Source organism: Phasianus colchicus, chromosome 36 (assembly GCF_987193195.1).
Source record: "Phasianus colchicus chromosome 36, bPhaCol1.hap1.1, whole genome shotgun sequence".
NCBI classification, from domain to species: Eukaryota; Metazoa; Chordata; class Aves; order Galliformes; family Phasianidae; genus Phasianus; species Phasianus colchicus.
Window position 1 is genome coordinate 893457 of NC_143471.1, and position 16688 is coordinate 910144.

The 16688-nt window shown below is 58.5% G+C and overlaps 2 protein-coding genes across 2 annotated transcripts; both read right to left on the reverse strand.

Annotated features, from left to right (window-relative positions):
• Positions 1 to 2161: 2161 nt before the first annotated feature.
• Positions 2162 to 5468, reverse strand: LOC149913546 (SUN domain-containing protein 2-like). The gene is made up of 7 exons (XM_090129387.1): positions 5188 to 5468; positions 4790 to 4925; positions 4398 to 4482; positions 3733 to 3845; positions 3161 to 3328; positions 2712 to 2798; positions 2162 to 2282 (listed from the first exon to the last, which is right to left on the reverse strand). Exons 1-7 carry the CDS (start codon positions 5463 to 5465, stop codon positions 2175 to 2177), a joined length of 975 nt encoding a protein of 324 aa, XP_089985513.1. The 5' UTR covers positions 5466 to 5468; the 3' UTR covers positions 2162 to 2174.
• Positions 5469 to 10022: 4554 nt separating this feature from the next.
• On the reverse strand, positions 10023 to 13329 carry LOC149913547 (SUN domain-containing protein 2-like). Its single transcript, XM_090129318.1, has 7 exons — positions 13049 to 13329; positions 12651 to 12786; positions 12259 to 12343; positions 11594 to 11706; positions 11022 to 11189; positions 10573 to 10659; positions 10023 to 10143 (listed from the first exon to the last, which is right to left on the reverse strand). The coding sequence occupies exons 1-7, from the start codon at positions 13324 to 13326 to the stop codon at positions 10036 to 10038; spliced, it is 975 nt and encodes a 324-aa protein (XP_089985444.1). The 5' UTR covers positions 13327 to 13329; the 3' UTR covers positions 10023 to 10035.
• Between the last annotated feature and the right edge of the window lie 3359 nt (positions 13330 to 16688).

Consider the following 16688-nt stretch of genomic DNA (forward strand, 5'->3'; position numbering starts at 1 on the left):
TTTCCTAACAGTGTGTGGGACCTGAGGAAAATGTCCTTGCACATTTTGAGGCAAAAGATAAAAGTATTCTACTGGGACTGCGGTGCTTCTCGTGAGGCACAATCATGGAGGCAGAAGGGAGAAGTATTCCTTTGTGACCCGTGCAAAGTTATTGAGGAGGAACGAGGCTGTTCTCCCACTAAGGCTGGAACAGAAGGTTTTGGAACTGTCGCTCATGGATTCCTTTTGCTAAACTCACACGTTGGTTCTTAAACTGATGTGCTAATGCCTGATGCCGGACAGAGCACCCCGCATCAATGCCTCCTTTGCCTTTGAGGATTACGATGTTCATATTGTTGGAAATATCCAAATCACTTATCAGTGTCTTTGATAAAGCAGACTTTATTCGCAATTGCAGCGGCAGGATCCCACCAGCAGCAGCGTGCACAGAAAGCAGCCTTACATCTTTTATGCCCTATTACCTATCTCTGTTATTCTCTCTACTATCCCTACTGCTTATCTCTTTCTCCCCTGGTTCCTCATTGGCTGAGTACTTCAGGATCACAACCTTCCTGACGCTCAGCTGAACACACGGATGCTGGACAAACGTGAATTTTTGCCAGCTCAGCATGGATTGCTGATTATTTAACTTCTCACACCTGCTCACTCAACACTCGGTCATTGTTTCTGGACATCTGCTCGTCCTTGCATAGAGATAAGCTGGGAAGGAGGATAGAGGGGAGTATCCTGATGCCTGCCCGTTGCATCCCATCCCCGGAGCTCTGCCCTCCCCCAGTCGCTCCCCCAGCTCCCCAGCAGATCCCTGAGGGCTCTCCGTTCCCCCCACACTCTTCTTCTCCTTCAACCTTACTGCCCCACGAGCCCCACTCGGGCTTCAGGCCCTATGCAACCGCCTCACCCCCCCACATCCCCATCCCAGGGTATTTCACTGCCTTCCCCCCACCCCCACCACGGGTGGTCCACAACCCCCCGCGTCCCTCAGTCTGACCCCCGGGGTTACACTCTCCCCCCTCTCCCCCACCTCCAATTCCCCCATTCTCATCTATGGAGTCCTCTTCCACCCCTCCCTCCCCTCAGTTGTTTCCTCCATCAGTGTCTTCCCCATTCTGACCCCCAGGGTGCCCTGTCTGACCCCCGACCCCCTGTTCCTTCCTCAGTCCCCCACTCTGATCCCCTGTGTCCCCTTTCTTGCCCCCTCCATGTGTCTTCCCATTTTGTCCCCTAGATACATCTCCCCCAGTCCCCTCTGACACCCAGAATTCCCCATCCCCCCAAGAATCCCCACTCCAACTCCCCCATTCTGATCCGTAGTCTCCTCCTGTCCCCCAGTCCCCTCACTTTGCCACCCCAGGCCTCCTGTCTTCCCTTACTCCCCCCCAATCCTGACCCCCTTTTCTGACCCCTAGAGTCCCCTGTACCTCCCATGCCCTCCTTCCTGACCTCGGGAGTCCGTTCCCCCATTTTGACCCCCAATATTCCCCAACTGGACCCCCTTTATGTCCCATACATGACAACAGTACAGCGCGGACAATTGTGGTGGTACTTTCTATTTATTGGCACAGCACAGCCTGGAAAGCCCCGGCTGATGCCAGCAGTGGTTCTCTGGCCTGCAGATGATGCCCCCAAACCCACACGCCGGGGGTGCTCCCACCTCCTGACTGATGGTGGAGAGAAGTGGGAGGGCAGAGGTGATGCTGGGGGGGGCGGGGGGAAGAGGGGAGCTCAGGGGCCTGCTGTGCCTGTCCTACTTCCCCCAGGCAGTGGTTTTACAGGTGTTGCATGATGCCCCCCCCATGGGTGCCACTCCCACCTCTTGATGGATGACAGAGAGGAGTGGGAGGGCAGAGGTGGTGCTTTGCGGGGGGGCTGGGGGCTGCAGGGCCTGGTATCCTTCTCCCTGGCATTCTGCGTGGTTTTCTGGGTGTTGGATAATGCCCCCAAACTGACAACCTGGAGGGACCGCTCCCGACCCCTGAAGGATGGATGGTGCTGGGGGACGGGGGTTGGTGTTGATGCCCCCGCTCTGCAGAGCCTGGGCTGGTGGGCTGTGGGGGCTGCGGCGGGAGCAGCAGAGCCCGGCTGCTGTCAGGCCTGGCAGGGGCCGCCCTGGTGGTGCCATGCGGCCGCTGGGCAGTGGTCGTGATTATTGCCTTTTAAGAAATCTCTGCTGTCTTTTACAAATTTCCATGAATTTCCACTTGGTACACACAGGTGTGTTCTGCGTTTCCCCAGTTGCTCCGCACCTCCAATTTGACACGGCCGAAGGCTTTGCGGGGCTCCTCCTGCCAACACAAAGAGGAGAGGCTTCGTGACGCACATGGGAAGAGCCACGGCGCATCCGCACAGCTCCCTTTGCCAGCTGCCCAACTCTGGCTTGCTCTGCTCGGCTCCCTGGGCTGCCGGGGGATGCCAGAATGGCACTGCTGATGGAGGAAGGCAGCTGCACTGCTCCCTCCCACCAGCAATCGCCGCTCCACACCCACAGGGAGACAGTTTCCCTCCCACAGCGCCTTCCCGTGCTGCTCTCTCTGCCCTAGCAGAAAGAATAATTGCTTCCAAATTGCTGGGCTGCCTCGTCTGTCTTCCCCGTAGGAGTCAGCCGCGTTGGAGAACAGAGCAGAGCCTGGCTGATCAGGCAAACCCTTTCTTGCCAGGACTTGCAGGCAGCCCGGCCTTCCTGCCTGGCAGCCTGGCGCACGCGCTTGCCGTACCTGCACGTGGAAGGTCTGGGCGATGTCTCCGTCCACGTCATAAACGAATAACCCCAGGAGAGTTTCACTTTCATCCTCATCCAGTCCCTGAAAGGCAAGAGATGATTTCGGTCACATTTAGGCAGGCAGTGTGAAAAGGAACCCGTCGAGGCCAAAGGTGGGAGCCCTTCCCCCCTCCTCGGTTCTGGCAGGATTGGAGCACAAAGGAGGGTGAAGCTAATTTGGGGCACGTGGAGCAATAGCTCCTAGCTGCTCGGCCACGAAGAGCAGCAGAGGCCTCCAGAGATGTGTAACCACCCCGAGGGTCTCCGTCCCTTGGGCAGGATGCCGCGCTCTGCAGCAGCCCACCACAGCTCTCTGGGAGCTGCCACCACTATGGGGTCTTCTGGGGCTCTATGCCAAAGCTTTTCCCCGGGGCCCTCCAGAAGAAGCAGCAGGCAGAGACTTACCAAGACAGCAAACTCTCTGGGGGCACTGCTGACTTCCCCGGAGGGAGAGACCGCCTTGGAGATGTGCCAGATGGTGAAAGCTGTGGGCCAGATTTTCTCCGGCAGCCGGATGACCACGTGGCCCCGAGATCCTTGGAAAGCCCAGCAGTTGCCAGGAGAAATATCGGGCTGAAATGAGAAAGACGCGTCTCTCAGCGCTGAGGCAAAGAGCCGCCAGAGCTGGCTGTTGGGCAAGGAGCACAGAGCTTGCCTTCTCTGTGGGCTGCTGTTCTCCTCGTAATGCAATGCTAGTCAAGGGACGGGAGGGGAATGTGCAAAGGTTTGGACAACAGCTCTGGAGTCAACCGCCTTTCCCTGCTCGCCCAGAGCCACAGGGCAGCCCTCCCAGCATCTGTCGGCCCATCACCTATCTATAACCCATCCATCACCCATCGGCCGTAGCGCTGGTGCCAGTAATGTGGGGAAGAGTGTGGGCTGAGCAGTGCAGCTGGGCCAAGGAAATTGCTGCGCGCTTGCTCCTGCAGCCAGAAGGCAAGGCAGTGAACACACAGCCACCATTTCTCCTGCCATACCTTCAAGAGCGTCTCGGGAGGCTTGGCGGCGGAAAAGAGTGGAGAAAGCCAGCGGTTCTTCCAGCCTTTCCCACCAAAGCTCTTGGATGTCCTCTCTGCATCAACAGTGGCACCTGAAATAAGGATGGGAAGACGTGCACTGGGGCAGCCCAGAGATGAGCTGAAGGAGTGAATGCTCATTCCCCGAAGCTCTGGGTGGGGCTCTGCGGTGCAAAATCCCTCCCGCTGTGTCTGGGAACTGTTGAGTCCCAGCCTGAGCCACTGATTGTGCACCTGGGGAAAGGAGCCGCTCAGCCCTAGGAGCACAGGTGAAGGCTTTTTAAATTCTCAGAGAGGGGAGATTCAGATGGGATGTCAGGAGGAAATTCTTGACCGGCAGTGGGCGGAGAGGCCCTGCAATGTGCTACCCACAGAAGCCATGGATGGAAGCCCCATTCCTGGAGGCGATGGAGACCAGGTGGGATGGGGCCCTGAGCACCTGATGGAAAGGGTGGCAGCCCTGTCAACGGCAGGCAGTTGGACTGGGATGCTCTGTAAGGTCCCCTCAGACCTCAGCCACTCTGAAACTCTATGAGATAACTCTGACAGAAAGCAGAGCTTGGCAGGTGTTGGGGAGTGCCAGACGCAAAGCTGAGGGCAGTGAAGCTGTCCGTCTGTCTACATACCCATGGTTTCCAGAGCCCAGTTGGGCATCCAGACGCCGTTTTCCATGACTTTCTCAATGGCGTGCTGTGTCAGATGCAGAATTTCCTGGCAACAAATAGGGAATGGAGAGACAGCAGTGAGCACAGATGCAGGAGGAGATCGGTGTGAGCAGGGAGTCCTATCCAAGAGCTAGGGGACGGCTCCATGTCTTTCCAGAAATCCGGCAAGACCTTCCACAAAGCGTGCCTTGATGAGCCGCGGGACTCCAGAGCCACAACAAAGATGGACCTTGGGCTCTGCCTGACCCCCCTGCTGCCAGCCTCGTGCCATCTCCAGAACAGCCTGGGCAGCCAGAGCACAGAGCTGTCTCTGGCAAGGGCTGAGAGCAAACAGGAGGGAGCAGCACCTTTACCTCTCTCTTCAATCCATTGATCCCGTTCTCTTGGAGGACGTCAAGCACTGACTGGAGAATCAGGTCTTTCCCGGCCGACAGCTGAGTTTTCACGTTCAGCTCCCGCCTCTTCCCCTCCAGCCAAACCGGTGAGCTCCTGAAGGCAAAGGCAAAGAGTCTTGTTCGGCACTGCTCAGCCCGCAGCTCAAAGCTCCATTGCCATGAGGTGAAGGGTCCTGGGGCTTTGTGCCCTTCCTTATCCCCCAGCCCCTTTCATTCCTTCGCTTTGCCCAGGGCCGCCTTCCCCCGTACGGATGGCAAAGGCTGGAGCCCTGGGCACGAGGCGAAGGCGTGCCAAGAGCGCGCAGCCAGCTGAGGCCACGCTACGGACCAGGTGCAGGGCAAGGAAGTGTTCTTACCCCAGGGACGGGAGCTCACGCACAGCCTCTGCTGAAGCCACCTGGAAGAGAAAGGCATTCCATGGCAGGAAGCGCACGGAGCACGGCCAGGGCTTCCGAAGGAGCTTCCCAGGGAACCGCTGGCAGAATTTCCTGCTGCTTCCCAGCGGTTTGCAGGGCAGCGCTGCCCAAAGTCGGGCTCTTAAGCCCTCCCCGTGCTGCAGAGCATCTGCTGCTTCTCCGTTTGCTTTCCCAGTCCCTCCAGACTCCCCAGTGCCAGGGATGGGCCAAAGGCCCATTCTTCCCACGTGCTGCCGCCTTCAGCCCAAGCTCCGAGCTGGGCACCGGGAAGGTGCTTCCAGACCGAAGCCCACTCTGCTGCCAAGGCGACCCCAGCTCGGCTCAAGGTCCGCCCTCTGCCTCAGCAGTGAGGAGCCCGTGGCCAAACTCCCGTCCCTGCAGAGGCAGAAGGGCAGAGCTTTGGCCTCCGCCGCACACCGCGGCACTGACCTGCGGGACGTCGCTTCTCCAAGCTGCCAATATCCAGAGGAAGGCTCCAGCTGTGGGGGACATCAGTCGGGACAGGCCGTTAGTTTGCTCAGACCGCTCCGAGCCCCGCAGCCTCATTTTCCTCCTCCAGACACAGCGGGGACACGCCGTGCGGGACAGTCCCGCTCCCCAGCTCTGCTGGGGTGGCTTTGGGTGGGGAACGCTCACCAGAAAGCACTGCTAGAAGCAGGACGGGGCTCCTCCTTCCCCTCTCTTGGGTGACGCCTTGCCTAAGGGAGAGATCAGACAGCGGTTATCACGGCCCAGAGCGGGAGCAGGGCTGTGCCCACGGCAGGGGATTTGAGGCCGCCTGGCTGCAGAAAGCCCGGCAGCACGCGCTGCTCCTGGCTTCCCCTCCCTGCATTCTGGGCCCTGCCGCACCCACCTGCCCAGCTGGGCTGGCATTTTGGCACCTTCACTCCAGCAGACACAGGGAACAGCTCGCTCTCCTCCCAGGACACGAGCACCTCTTCTCACTCGCCTGCTCTGCAATCCTGGCGGGACTGCACTGCTGCACAGCTCTGCGGCGTGGCTGAGTAGGACGGTGGGTTCTGATGTCATAATAGCTGACAGCTGCCGAGGCCGAGGGACGCCTTCTAGGCCCTCCCAGGGCGTGCCCAGGAGGCACAGAGCCCATGGCTGTGAGCCCAGCCCGGGGTGAAATTGCCAGAAACACCTCCGAGCGCAGAGAGGAGCCGCGGTGAGGATGTCTGTGCTGTTGCACAGCTGCTCCCGTCCTGGGCACGGACAGGCTGAGTGCTCCTGGCTGTGAAAGTCACAGACTCATGGAATGCCTGGTGTTGAAAAGGACTACGATGCTCATCCAGTCCCAACCCCCTGCTGTGTGCAGGTCGCCAACCAGCAGAGCAGGCTGTCTAGAGCCACATCCAGCCTGGCCTCGAACGCCTGCAGGGATGGTGCATCCACAGCCTCCTTGGGCAAGCTGTCCCAGTGCCTCCACGCCCTCCAAGTAAAAAACTTCCTCCTAATACCCAACCTAAGTCTGCTGTCTCAGTTTAAGCCCATTCCCCCTTGTCCTATCACCATCTGCTCACAAACAGCCGTTCCCCCTCCTGTTCATACGCTCCCTTCACGCACGGGAAGGCCACAGTCAGGTCTCCCCAGAGCCTTCTCTTCTCCAGGCTAAACAAGCCGAGCAGAGGAGGACAATCACCTCCCTCTCCCTGCTGGCCCCCCCTTTTTTCATGCAGCCCAGCACACAGTTGGCTGCAAGCGCACGCTGCTGGCCCGCGGCCAGCTTCTCATCCACCAGGACCCCCGAGTCCTTCTCCGCAGGGCTGCTCTCCAGCAGATCTTCCCCCAGTCTGTACCAGTACCTGGCATTGCCCCGACCCGATGCAGCACGCTGCCCTCGGCCTTATTGAACCTCATTAGGTTTTCGTGAGCCCACTTCTCCAGCCTGTCCAGGACCCCCTGGATGGCTTCCCTTCCCCCTGCCATCTCAATCACACCGCTCAGCTGGGTGTCATCGCAAACCTGCTGAGGATGCACTCGATGCCATCGTCTGTCACTGATGAAGTTGTTGAAGAGCACCGCTCCCAGGACCGACCCCTGAGGGACACCGGGGACTTCAGCGGACAGCCACGATTTTGCAGATATGATGGAGAGTGGCTCGGCGACCACATCAGCCATCTCTTTCCGAACCCTGGGATGGGTATCATCCGCTCCCCCGGCCTTACAGACCTTCAGTTCCATGAGAAGCTCTGGACTTGTTCCGATGTTACAGCGGGACGGAATCCGCTCCTCTCACCCACACTGAGGGCTTCGGGGTCCTGGCAGCCGTGGGGAGGAGCCTGACCAGCAGTGAGGAGTGAGGCAAAGCTCTTATTGCGCACCTCAGCTTTTCCCATGTCGGAGGAAGCCAGTTCTCCGTCCTCACTTATCAGAGGGGGAACGCTCTCCTCTCCTGCCTGTGTGCCTGCAGAACCCCTTGTCATTTTCACATCCCTCACCAAGTTCAGCTCCACCTGTGCCTTGGCTTTCCTAATCCTATCCCTGCACACACACACAGCAGCGCCGTGGCAATTTGCAGAGCTTAACTTGGAGTTCCATCACATGTTGTGTTTTTGCACTCAGACGTTACCGGCTGCCGAGCGGAGCGGCTGATGAGGCCATAGTGAGCTTTTTTCCTAACAGTGTGTGGGACCTGAGGAAAATGTCCTTGCACATTTTGAGGCAAAAGATAAAAGTATTCTACTGGGACTGCGGTGCTTCTCGTGAGGCACAATCATGGAGGCAGAAGGGAGAAGTATTCCTTTGTGACCCGTGCAAAGTTATTGAGGAGGAACGAGGCTGTTCTCCCACTAAGGCTGGAACAGAAGGTTTTGGAACTGTCGCTCATGGATTCCTTTTGCTAAACTCACACGTTGGTTCTTAAACTGATGTGCTAATGCCTGATGCCGGACAGAGCACCCCGCATCAATGCCTCCTTTGCCTTTGAGGATTACGATGTTCATATTGTTGGAAATATCCAAATCACTTATCAGTGTCTTTGATAAAGCAGACTTTATTCGCAATTGCAGCGGCAGGATCCCACCAGCAGCAGCGTGCACAGAAAGCAGCCTTACATCTTTTATGCCCTATTACCTATCTCTGTTATTCTCTCTACTATCCCTACTGCTTATCTCTTTCTCCCCTGGTTCCTCATTGGCTGAGTACTTCAGGATCACAACCTTCCTGACGCTCAGCTGAACACACGGATGCTGGACAAACGTGAATTTTTGCCAGCTCAGCATGGATTGCTGATTATTTAACTTCTCACACCTGCTCACTCAACACTCGGTCATTGTTTCTGGACATCTGCTCGTCCTTGCATAGAGATAAGCTGGGAAGGAGGATAGAGGGGAGTATCCTGATGCCTGCCCGTTGCATCCCATCCCCGGAGCTCTGCCCTCCCCCAGTCGCTCCCCCAGCTCCCCAGCAGATCCCTGAGGGCTCTCCGTTCCCCCCACACTCTTCTTCTCCTTCAACCTTACTGCCCCACGAGCCCCACTCGGGCTTCAGGCCCTATGCAACCGCCTCACCCCCCCACATCCCCATCCCAGGGTATTTCACTGCCTTCCCCCCACCCCCACCACGGGTGGTCCACAACCCCCCGCGTCCCTCAGTCTGACCCCCGGGGTTACACTCTCCCCCCTCTCCCCCACCTCCAATTCCCCCATTCTCATCTATGGAGTCCTCTTCCACCCCTCCCTCCCCTCAGTTGTTTCCTCCATCAGTGTCTTCCCCATTCTGACCCCCAGGGTGCCCTGTCTGACCCCCGACCCCCTGTTCCTTCCTCAGTCCCCCACTCTGATCCCCTGTGTCCCCTTTCTTGCCCCCTCCATGTGTCTTCCCATTTTGTCCCCTAGATACATCTCCCCCAGTCCCCTCTGACACCCAGAATTCCCCATCCCCCCAAGAATCCCCACTCCAACTCCCCCATTCTGATCCGTAGTCTCCTCCTGTCCCCCAGTCCCCTCACTTTGCCACCCCAGGCCTCCTGTCTTCCCTTACTCCCCCCCAATCCTGACCCCCTTTTCTGACCCCTAGAGTCCCCTGTACCTCCCATGCCCTCCTTCCTGACCTCGGGAGTCCGTTCCCCCATTTTGACCCCCAATATTCCCCAACTGGACCCCCTTTATGTCCCATACATGACAACAGTACAGCGCGGACAATTGTGGTGGTACTTTCTATTTATTGGCACAGCACAGCCTGGAAAGCCCCGGCTGATGCCAGCAGTGGTTCTCTGGCCTGCAGATGATGCCCCCAAACCCACACGCCGGGGGTGCTCCCACCTCCTGACTGATGGTGGAGAGAAGTGGGAGGGCAGAGGTGATGCTGGGGGGGGCGGGGGGAAGAGGGGAGCTCAGGGGCCTGCTGTGCCTGTCCTACTTCCCCCAGGCAGTGGTTTTACAGGTGTTGCATGATGCCCCCCCCATGGGTGCCACTCCCACCTCTTGATGGATGACAGAGAGGAGTGGGAGGGCAGAGGTGGTGCTTTGCGGGGGGGCTGGGGGCTGCAGGGCCTGGTATCCTTCTCCCTGGCATTCTGCGTGGTTTTCTGGGTGTTGGATAATGCCCCCAAACTGACAACCTGGAGGGACCGCTCCCGACCCCTGAAGGATGGATGGTGCTGGGGGACGGGGGTTGGTGTTGATGCCCCCGCTCTGCAGAGCCTGGGCTGGTGGGCTGTGGGGGCTGCGGCGGGAGCAGCAGAGCCCGGCTGCTGTCAGGCCTGGCAGGGGCCGCCCTGGTGGTGCCATGCGGCCGCTGGGCAGTGGTCGTGATTATTGCCTTTTAAGAAATCTCTGCTGTCTTTTACAAATTTCCATGAATTTCCACTTGGTACACACAGGTGTGTTCTGCGTTTCCCCAGTTGCTCCGCACCTCCAATTTGACACGGCCGAAGGCTTTGCGGGGCTCCTCCTGCCAACACAAAGAGGAGAGGCTTCGTGACGCACATGGGAAGAGCCACGGCGCATCCGCACAGCTCCCTTTGCCAGCTGCCCAACTCTGGCTTGCTCTGCTCGGCTCCCTGGGCTGCCGGGGGATGCCAGAATGGCACTGCTGATGGAGGAAGGCAGCTGCACTGCTCCCTCCCACCAGCAATCGCCGCTCCACACCCACAGGGAGACAGTTTCCCTCCCACAGCGCCTTCCCGTGCTGCTCTCTCTGCCCTAGCAGAAAGAATAATTGCTTCCAAATTGCTGGGCTGCCTCGTCTGTCTTCCCCGTAGGAGTCAGCCGCGTTGGAGAACAGAGCAGAGCCTGGCTGATCAGGCAAACCCTTTCTTGCCAGGACTTGCAGGCAGCCCGGCCTTCCTGCCTGGCAGCCTGGCGCACGCGCTTGCCGTACCTGCACGTGGAAGGTCTGGGCGATGTCTCCGTCCACGTCATAAACGAATAACCCCAGGAGAGTTTCACTTTCATCCTCATCCAGTCCCTGAAAGGCAAGAGATGATTTCGGTCACATTTAGGCAGGCAGTGTGAAAAGGAACCCGTCGAGGCCAAAGGTGGGAGCCCTTCCCCCCTCCTCGGTTCTGGCAGGATTGGAGCACAAAGGAGGGTGAAGCTAATTTGGGGCACGTGGAGCAATAGCTCCTAGCTGCTCGGCCACGAAGAGCAGCAGAGGCCTCCAGAGATGTGTAACCACCCCGAGGGTCTCCGTCCCTTGGGCAGGATGCCGCGCTCTGCAGCAGCCCACCACAGCTCTCTGGGAGCTGCCACCACTATGGGGTCTTCTGGGGCTCTATGCCAAAGCTTTTCCCCGGGGCCCTCCAGAAGAAGCAGCAGGCAGAGACTTACCAAGACAGCAAACTCTCTGGGGGCACTGCTGACTTCCCCGGAGGGAGAGACCGCCTTGGAGATGTGCCAGATGGTGAAAGCTGTGGGCCAGATTTTCTCCGGCAGCCGGATGACCACGTGGCCCCGAGATCCTTGGAAAGCCCAGCAGTTGCCAGGAGAAATATCGGGCTGAAATGAGAAAGACGCGTCTCTCAGCGCTGAGGCAAAGAGCCGCCAGAGCTGGCTGTTGGGCAAGGAGCACAGAGCTTGCCTTCTCTGTGGGCTGCTGTTCTCCTCGTAATGCAATGCTAGTCAAGGGACGGGAGGGGAATGTGCAAAGGTTTGGACAACAGCTCTGGAGTCAACCGCCTTTCCCTGCTCGCCCAGAGCCACAGGGCAGCCCTCCCAGCATCTGTCGGCCCATCACCTATCTATAACCCATCCATCACCCATCGGCCGTAGCGCTGGTGCCAGTAATGTGGGGAAGAGTGTGGGCTGAGCAGTGCAGCTGGGCCAAGGAAATTGCTGCGCGCTTGCTCCTGCAGCCAGAAGGCAAGGCAGTGAACACACAGCCACCATTTCTCCTGCCATACCTTCAAGAGCGTCTCGGGAGGCTTGGCGGCGGAAAAGAGTGGAGAAAGCCAGCGGTTCTTCCAGCCTTTCCCACCAAAGCTCTTGGATGTCCTCTCTGCATCAACAGTGGCACCTGAAATAAGGATGGGAAGACGTGCACTGGGGCAGCCCAGAGATGAGCTGAAGGAGTGAATGCTCATTCCCCGAAGCTCTGGGTGGGGCTCTGCGGTGCAAAATCCCTCCCGCTGTGTCTGGGAACTGTTGAGTCCCAGCCTGAGCCACTGATTGTGCACCTGGGGAAAGGAGCCGCTCAGCCCTAGGAGCACAGGTGAAGGCTTTTTAAATTCTCAGAGAGGGGAGATTCAGATGGGATGTCAGGAGGAAATTCTTGACCGGCAGTGGGCGGAGAGGCCCTGCAATGTGCTACCCACAGAAGCCATGGATGGAAGCCCCATTCCTGGAGGCGATGGAGACCAGGTGGGATGGGGCCCTGAGCACCTGATGGAAAGGGTGGCAGCCCTGTCAACGGCAGGCAGTTGGACTGGGATGCTCTGTAAGGTCCCCTCAGACCTCAGCCACTCTGAAACTCTATGAGATAACTCTGACAGAAAGCAGAGCTTGGCAGGTGTTGGGGAGTGCCAGACGCAAAGCTGAGGGCAGTGAAGCTGTCCGTCTGTCTACATACCCATGGTTTCCAGAGCCCAGTTGGGCATCCAGACGCCGTTTTCCATGACTTTCTCAATGGCGTGCTGTGTCAGATGCAGAATTTCCTGGCAACAAATAGGGAATGGAGAGACAGCAGTGAGCACAGATGCAGGAGGAGATCGGTGTGAGCAGGGAGTCCTATCCAAGAGCTAGGGGACGGCTCCATGTCTTTCCAGAAATCCGGCAAGACCTTCCACAAAGCGTGCCTTGATGAGCCGCGGGACTCCAGAGCCACAACAAAGATGGACCTTGGGCTCTGCCTGACCCCCCTGCTGCCAGCCTCGTGCCATCTCCAGAACAGCCTGGGCAGCCAGAGCACAGAGCTGTCTCTGGCAAGGGCTGAGAGCAAACAGGAGGGAGCAGCACCTTTACCTCTCTCTTCAATCCATTGATCCCGTTCTCTTGGAGGACGTCAAGCACTGACTGGAGAATCAGGTCTTTCCCGGCCGACAGCTGAGTTTTCACGTTCAGCTCCCGCCTCTTCCCCTCCAGCCAAACCGGTGAGCTCCTGAAGGCAAAGGCAAAGAGTCTTGTTCGGCACTGCTCAGCCCGCAGCTCAAAGCTCCATTGCCATGAGGTGAAGGGTCCTGGGGCTTTGTGCCCTTCCTTATCCCCCAGCCCCTTTCATTCCTTCGCTTTGCCCAGGGCCGCCTTCCCCCGTACGGATGGCAAAGGCTGGAGCCCTGGGCACGAGGCGAAGGCGTGCCAAGAGCGCGCAGCCAGCTGAGGCCACGCTACGGACCAGGTGCAGGGCAAGGAAGTGTTCTTACCCCAGGGACGGGAGCTCACGCACAGCCTCTGCTGAAGCCACCTGGAAGAGAAAGGCATTCCATGGCAGGAAGCGCACGGAGCACGGCCAGGGCTTCCGAAGGAGCTTCCCAGGGAACCGCTGGCAGAATTTCCTGCTGCTTCCCAGCGGTTTGCAGGGCAGCGCTGCCCAAAGTCGGGCTCTTAAGCCCTCCCCGTGCTGCAGAGCATCTGCTGCTTCTCCGTTTGCTTTCCCAGTCCCTCCAGACTCCCCAGTGCCAGGGATGGGCCAAAGGCCCATTCTTCCCACGTGCTGCCGCCTTCAGCCCAAGCTCCGAGCTGGGCACCGGGAAGGTGCTTCCAGACCGAAGCCCACTCTGCTGCCAAGGCGACCCCAGCTCGGCTCAAGGTCCGCCCTCTGCCTCAGCAGTGAGGAGCCCGTGGCCAAACTCCCGTCCCTGCAGAGGCAGAAGGGCAGAGCTTTGGCCTCCGCCGCACACCGCGGCACTGACCTGCGGGACGTCGCTTCTCCAAGCTGCCAATATCCAGAGGAAGGCTCCAGCTGTGGGGGACATCAGTCGGGACAGGCCGTTAGTTTGCTCAGACCGCTCCGAGCCCCGCAGCCTCATTTTCCTCCTCCAGACACAGCGGGGACACGCCGTGCGGGACAGTCCCGCTCCCCAGCTCTGCTGGGGTGGCTTTGGGTGGGGAACGCTCACCAGAAAGCACTGCTAGAAGCAGGACGGGGCTCCTCCTTCCCCTCTCTTGGGTGACGCCTTGCCTAAGGGAGAGATCAGACAGCGGTTATCACGGCCCAGAGCGGGAGCAGGGCTGTGCCCACGGCAGGGGATTTGAGGCCGCCTGGCTGCAGAAAGCCCGGCAGCACGCGCTGCTCCTGGCTTCCCCTCCCTGCATTCTGGGCCCTGCCGCACCCACCTGCCCAGCTGGGCTGGCATTTTGGCACCTTCACTCCAGCAGACACAGGGAACAGCTCGCTCTCCTCCCAGGACACGAGCACCTCTTCTCACTCGCCTGCTCTGCAATCCTGGCGGGACTGCACTGCTGCACAGCTCTGCGGCGTGGCTGAGTAGGACGGTGGGTTCTGATGTCATAATAGCTGACAGCTGCCGAGGCCGAGGGACGCCTTCTAGGCCCTCCCAGGGCGTGCCCAGGAGGCACAGAGCCCATGGCTGTGAGCCCAGCCCGGGGTGAAATTGCCAGAAACACCTCCGAGCGCAGAGAGGAGCCGCGGTGAGGATGTCTGTGCTGTTGCACAGCTGCTCCCGTCCTGGGCACGGACAGGCTGAGTGCTCCTGGCTGTGAAAGTCACAGACTCATGGAATGCCTGGTGTTGAAAAGGACTACGATGCTCATCCAGTCCCAACCCCCTGCTGTGTGCAGGTCGCCAACCAGCAGAGCAGGCTGTCTAGAGCCACATCCAGCCTGGCCTCGAACGCCTGCAGGGATGGTGCATCCACAGCCTCCTTGGGCAAGCTGTCCCAGTGCCTCCACGCCCTCCAAGTAAAAAACTTCCTCCTAATACCCAACCTAAGTCTGCTGTCTCAGTTTAAGCCCATTCCCCCTTGTCCTATCACCATCTGCTCACAAACAGCCGTTCCCCCTCCTGTTCATACGCTCCCTTCACGCACGGGAAGGCCACAGTCAGGTCTCCCCAGAGCCTTCTCTTCTCCAGGCTAAACAAGCCGAGCAGAGGAGGACAATCACCTCCCTCTCCCTGCTGGCCCCCCCTTTTTTCATGCAGCCCAGCACACAGTTGGCTGCAAGCGCACGCTGCTGGCCCGCGGCCAGCTTCTCATCCACCAGGACCCCCGAGTCCTTCTCCGCAGGGCTGCTCTCCAGCAGATCTTCCCCCAGTCTGTACCAGTACCTGGCATTGCCCCGACCCGATGCAGCACGCTGCCCTCGGCCTTATTGAACCTCATTAGGTTTTCGTGAGCCCACTTCTCCAGCCTGTCCAGGACCCCCTGGATGGCTTCCCTTCCCCCTGCCATCTCAATCACACCGCTCAGCTGGGTGTCATCGCAAACCTGCTGAGGATGCACTCGATGCCATCGTCTGTCACTGATGAAGTTGTTGAAGAGCACCGCTCCCAGGACCGACCCCTGAGGGACACCGGGGACTTCAGCGGACAGCCACGATTTTGCAGATATGATGGAGAGTGGCTCGGCGACCACATCAGCCATCTCTTTCCGAACCCTGGGATGGGTATCATCCGCTCCCCCGGCCTTACAGACCTTCAGTTCCATGAGAAGCTCTGGACTTGTTCCGCTGTTACAGCGGGACGGAATCCGCTCCTCTCACCCACACTGAGGGCTTCGGGGTCCTGGCAGCCGTGGGGAGGAGCCTGACCAGCAGTGAGGAGTGAGGCAAAGCTCTTATTGCGCACCTCAGCTTTTCCCATGTCGGAGGAAGCCAGTTCTCCGTCCTCACTTATCAGAGGGGGAACGCTCTCCTCTCCTGCCTGTGTGCCTGCAGAACCCCTTGTCATTTTCACATCCCTCACCAAGTTCAGCTCCACCTGTGCCTTGGCTTTCCTAATCCTATCCCTGCACACACACACAGCAGCGCCGTGGCAATTTGCAGAGCTTAACTTGGAGTTCCATCACATGTTGTGTTTTTGCACTCAGACGTTACCGGCTGCCGAGCGGAGCGGCTGATGAGGCCATAGTGAGCTTTTTTCCTAACAGTGTGTGGGACCTGAGGAAAATGTCCTTGCACATTTTGAGGCAAAAGATAAAAGTATTCTACTGGGACTGCGGTGCTTCTCGTGAGGCACAATCATGGAGGCAGAAGGGAGAAGTATTCCTTTGTGACCCGTGCAAAGTTATTGAGGAGGAACGAGGCTGTTCTCCCACTAAGGCTGGAACAGAAGGTTTTGGAACTGTCGCTCATGGATTCCTTTTGCTAAACTCACACGTTGGTTCTTAAACTGATGTGCTAATGCCTGATGCCGGACAGAGCACCCCGCATCAATGCCTCCTTTGCCTTTGAGGATTACGATGTTCATATTGTTGGAAATATCCAAATCACTTATCAGTGTCTTTGATAAAGCAGACTTTATTCGCAATTGCAGCGGCAGGATCCCACCAGCAGCAGCGTGCACAGAAAGCAGCCTTACATCTTTTATGCCCTATTACCTATCTCTGTTATTCTCTCTACTATCCCTACTGCTTATCTCTTTCTCCCCTGGTTCCTCATTGGCTGAGTACTTCAGGATCACAACCTTCCTGACGCTCAGCTGAACACACGGATGCTGGACAAACGTGAATTTTTGCCAGCTCAGCATGGATTGCTGATTATTTAACTTCTCACACCTGCTCACTCAACACTCGGTCATTGTTTCTGGACATCTGCTCGTCCTTGCATAGAGATAAGCTGGGAAGGAGGATAGAGGGGAGTATCCTGATGCCTGCCCGTTGCATCCCATCCCCGGAGCTCTGCCCTCCCCCAGTCGCTCCCCCAGCTCCCCAGCAGATCCCTGAGGGCTCTCCGTTCCCCCCACACTCTTCTTCTCCTTCAACCTTACTGCCCCACGAGCCCCACTCGGGCTTCAGGCCCTATGCAACCGCCTCACCCCCCCACATCCCCATCCCAGGGTATTTCACTGCCTTCCCCCCACCCCCACCACGGGTGGTCCACAAC

Bases quoted from the DNA above. Each gene is read 5' to 3' on its own strand.
- LOC149913546 (XM_090129387.1), bottom strand. From the start codon at position 5,465: ATGGGCCTTTGGCCCATCCCTGGCACTGGGGAGTCTGGAGGGACTGGG. The intron at 4,483-4,789 runs GTAAAGGTGCTG...ATTTGTTGCCAG, and splicing joins TCAATGGATTGAAGAGAGAG to GAAATTCTGCATCTGACACA. The intron at 2,283-2,711 runs GTACGGCAAGCG...TTGTGTTGGCAG, and splicing joins CCCAGACCTTCCACGTGCAG to GAGGAGCCCCGCAAAGCCTT.
- LOC149913547 (XM_090129318.1), bottom strand. From the start codon at position 13,326: ATGGGCCTTTGGCCCATCCCTGGCACTGGGGAGTCTGGAGGGACTGGG. The intron at 11,190-11,593 runs GTATGGCAGGAG...TTCTCATTTCAG, and splicing joins CTCCCGAGACGCTCTTGAAG to CCCGATATTTCTCCTGGCAA. The intron at 10,144-10,572 runs GTACGGCAAGCG...TTGTGTTGGCAG, and splicing joins CCCAGACCTTCCACGTGCAG to GAGGAGCCCCGCAAAGCCTT.